A 2,337-nucleotide genomic window follows, 5' to 3' on the forward strand; every position below is an offset into this window, starting at 1 on the left:
CCTCAACCTTAAGTCTTAATTTAGCAATGATTTTAATTTTGGTATATTTAAATAATTTAACACCCCAAACCCATCAAAGGCACCAAGTTTTTGCCAGCTTCAGCAGAATAAACAAATGTAAGACTTGTAGGCACACCCTTTCATAGAGGTGACAAGCCAAATAAATTTAGGCAAATTTTCTGGTGAAGTTTAACTTGGAGGTGAGAACGTAGAGGCTGCTCACCTTAAAAGTATGAGGTTTTCCAAGAAGACTGTCTATGGCTGGCTTTTGTGAATTAGGAGTCCTCTTCAGAGTTTTTGAAAAGTTCATGAAGGATGTCAGTTAGGTTCACCTCTCACTATAGGGAGGCTATGCAGTTTCTTTCTAAAAAAAAAATTAAAAAAAAAAAGGCACGTGATCTCCAGAGGTGTGGACCAGTAGAAGACAAGAATTTTGAAGCAGGAAGGTGTTAGATGGAAATGCTATAACGTCACTGTCTGTTGGCAATGTTGCCTTCCCATTTCTTATTTATCCTTATATTACATCCCCCAAGTGTGATGGCAGCGATGATGGAGAAGAACAAGGTAAGAAATTCAAGTGCTGTCTGGCCTCACTTTGGCTGTGCTTCTATCTGTTCAGCTGCTGCTTTAGGAGTTAGTGATGATGTGTTTCTGTTGTAGAGTGCTAAATGTGCTGGATTTGGGTCTCTGAACCGAACTTAGTTGCCAAGAAAGCAGAGAAAATCAGAAGCTGACCCTGAATCTTAACATAGAGATGGTTTGGATTTACTGGTCCAACTTGCTAAGTCTTATGAGCTGCAACCAACTTATATGATTAGTATTACAACAAACTGTCAGGACTAAGTGTCTGTATCTGATTGAAGGTGTTGGTGGGGCAACTGAACCTGGGTGTCTCCTTACTGTTAAGGTAGTCTTTTGGCTGCCACCTTTTCCTGAGCAGTAGTTTGATGTGGCGTATCCATAACAAATAAAATTACTCATATTAGATCAGATTAAATGCTCTTCTGTGGGTTGTTTTTCTTTCCTTTGTAGAGCCTCACTGTTGTGACAAGTCCAGTTCCCAATCAGAACCTAGATATGCAACCTTATGACCTGAGCATTGACATCTACAGCCGCTATATCTACTGGACCTGCGAAGCTACTAATGTGATCAATGTGACACGCCTGGATGGGAGACCCTTGGGAGTGGTGCTCAGAGGAGATCAAGATAGGCCCAGGGCCATTGTGGTGAATCCAGAGAAAGGGTATGTAGCTGAAATAGCGATACGGAAAAATTCAGGCTGAAGGTCTTGAAAATCAGATTGGGTTTTTGCTGCAGGTTGGATTCTGTTTGTCAGAATAAAAACATCTTTGACATTTGTTAAGATGTCTTGGTGATACAGCGAAAATGTGGAAAGATCAAATAAACTTTTTCTCCTCTAACTGCTCCTGTTGCAGATACATGTATTTCACCAACCTACAGGAAAGGTCTCCTAAAATTGAGAGAGCAGCGTTGGATGGAACTGAACGAGAGGTCCTTTTTTTCAGCGGTTTGAGCAAGCCCGTAGCCTTAGCTATTGACAGCCAGCTAGGCAAGCTGTTCTGGGCTGATTCAGACCTGCGGAGAATTGAAAGCAGTGACCTTTCAGGTAGAGTAGCACTTTAATTCAGTGATTCATTTGTATGATGTGGGTGTGGGGAAATGCAGAGAAAGGTGTCGTCTTCTCCTTCCTACTATAAACAGTCTGCACTGTGATTCTGATTGCTCCCTAAATTCCCAGCCAAGGAATGTCCATGATTCATGCAGCATGCCTTTACAGTCTCATGCCTCTATCTGTGATTTGCATTATTAATTCCTACACATGGTATTTACTTCAGTTTCTCACTGCAAGGCCTTGGTATGGTTTCCCAAAGTCAGTTCACAAATAAATTGCAGCAGTTTTGGGAAGGGGCGGGAGAGGGTTGTTTTTAAGGCGTCGGTTTTGGTGCCAGTAATGTGTTAATCAGAGGAAAGTTTCCTGTTAATGGAAAAATCTTTCCTGCAGAGTTACACACAGCATGTGTGTAGGTGACTTATGTACCTGTCATTGGGGGTGATACGGTGAAATGATGTGAGAAGTTTAGAGCAGATCTAACATCTGTCTGTTCTCAAAAGGCAAAACCTCCCTCTTCGAGCTATGGAATTCCCTTTGCCTGCTCCTTGAGGTTGGTTATGCTGCTTGTTTGACCTCCTGTAGGAGCTGATTCAGCTCACTTAACGCATAAAGGAGAACAATAACCTAACAACAATACATGAAAAAAGTGAAATAGGGAACAGTGTTCCGTTGTTTTGGAAGGCTGAATTGGTTTGGGAAAGAG

General features: G+C 41.8%; 1 protein-coding gene across 1 annotated transcript in view; it reads left to right on the forward strand.

Moving 5' to 3' along the window:
* Positions 1 to 2,337, forward strand: part of LRP6 (low density lipoprotein receptor-related protein 6) — a gene marked incomplete at its 5' end in the record, with an annotated part of 47,254 nt that overhangs the window by 28,501 nt on the left and 16,416 nt on the right. The window contains 2 exons of the mRNA XM_010135288.1: positions 1,033 to 1,244; positions 1,438 to 1,628. Coding sequence (XP_010133590.1) covers positions 1,033 to 1,244; positions 1,438 to 1,628 — 403 coding nt within the window. The remainder of the gene's footprint in view (positions 1 to 1,032; positions 1,245 to 1,437; positions 1,629 to 2,337) is intronic.

Source organism: Buceros rhinoceros, unplaced genomic scaffold (assembly GCF_000710305.1).
Source record: "Buceros rhinoceros silvestris isolate BGI_N320 unplaced genomic scaffold, ASM71030v1 scaffold37084, whole genome shotgun sequence".
NCBI classification, from domain to species: Eukaryota; Metazoa; Chordata; class Aves; order Bucerotiformes; family Bucerotidae; genus Buceros; species Buceros rhinoceros.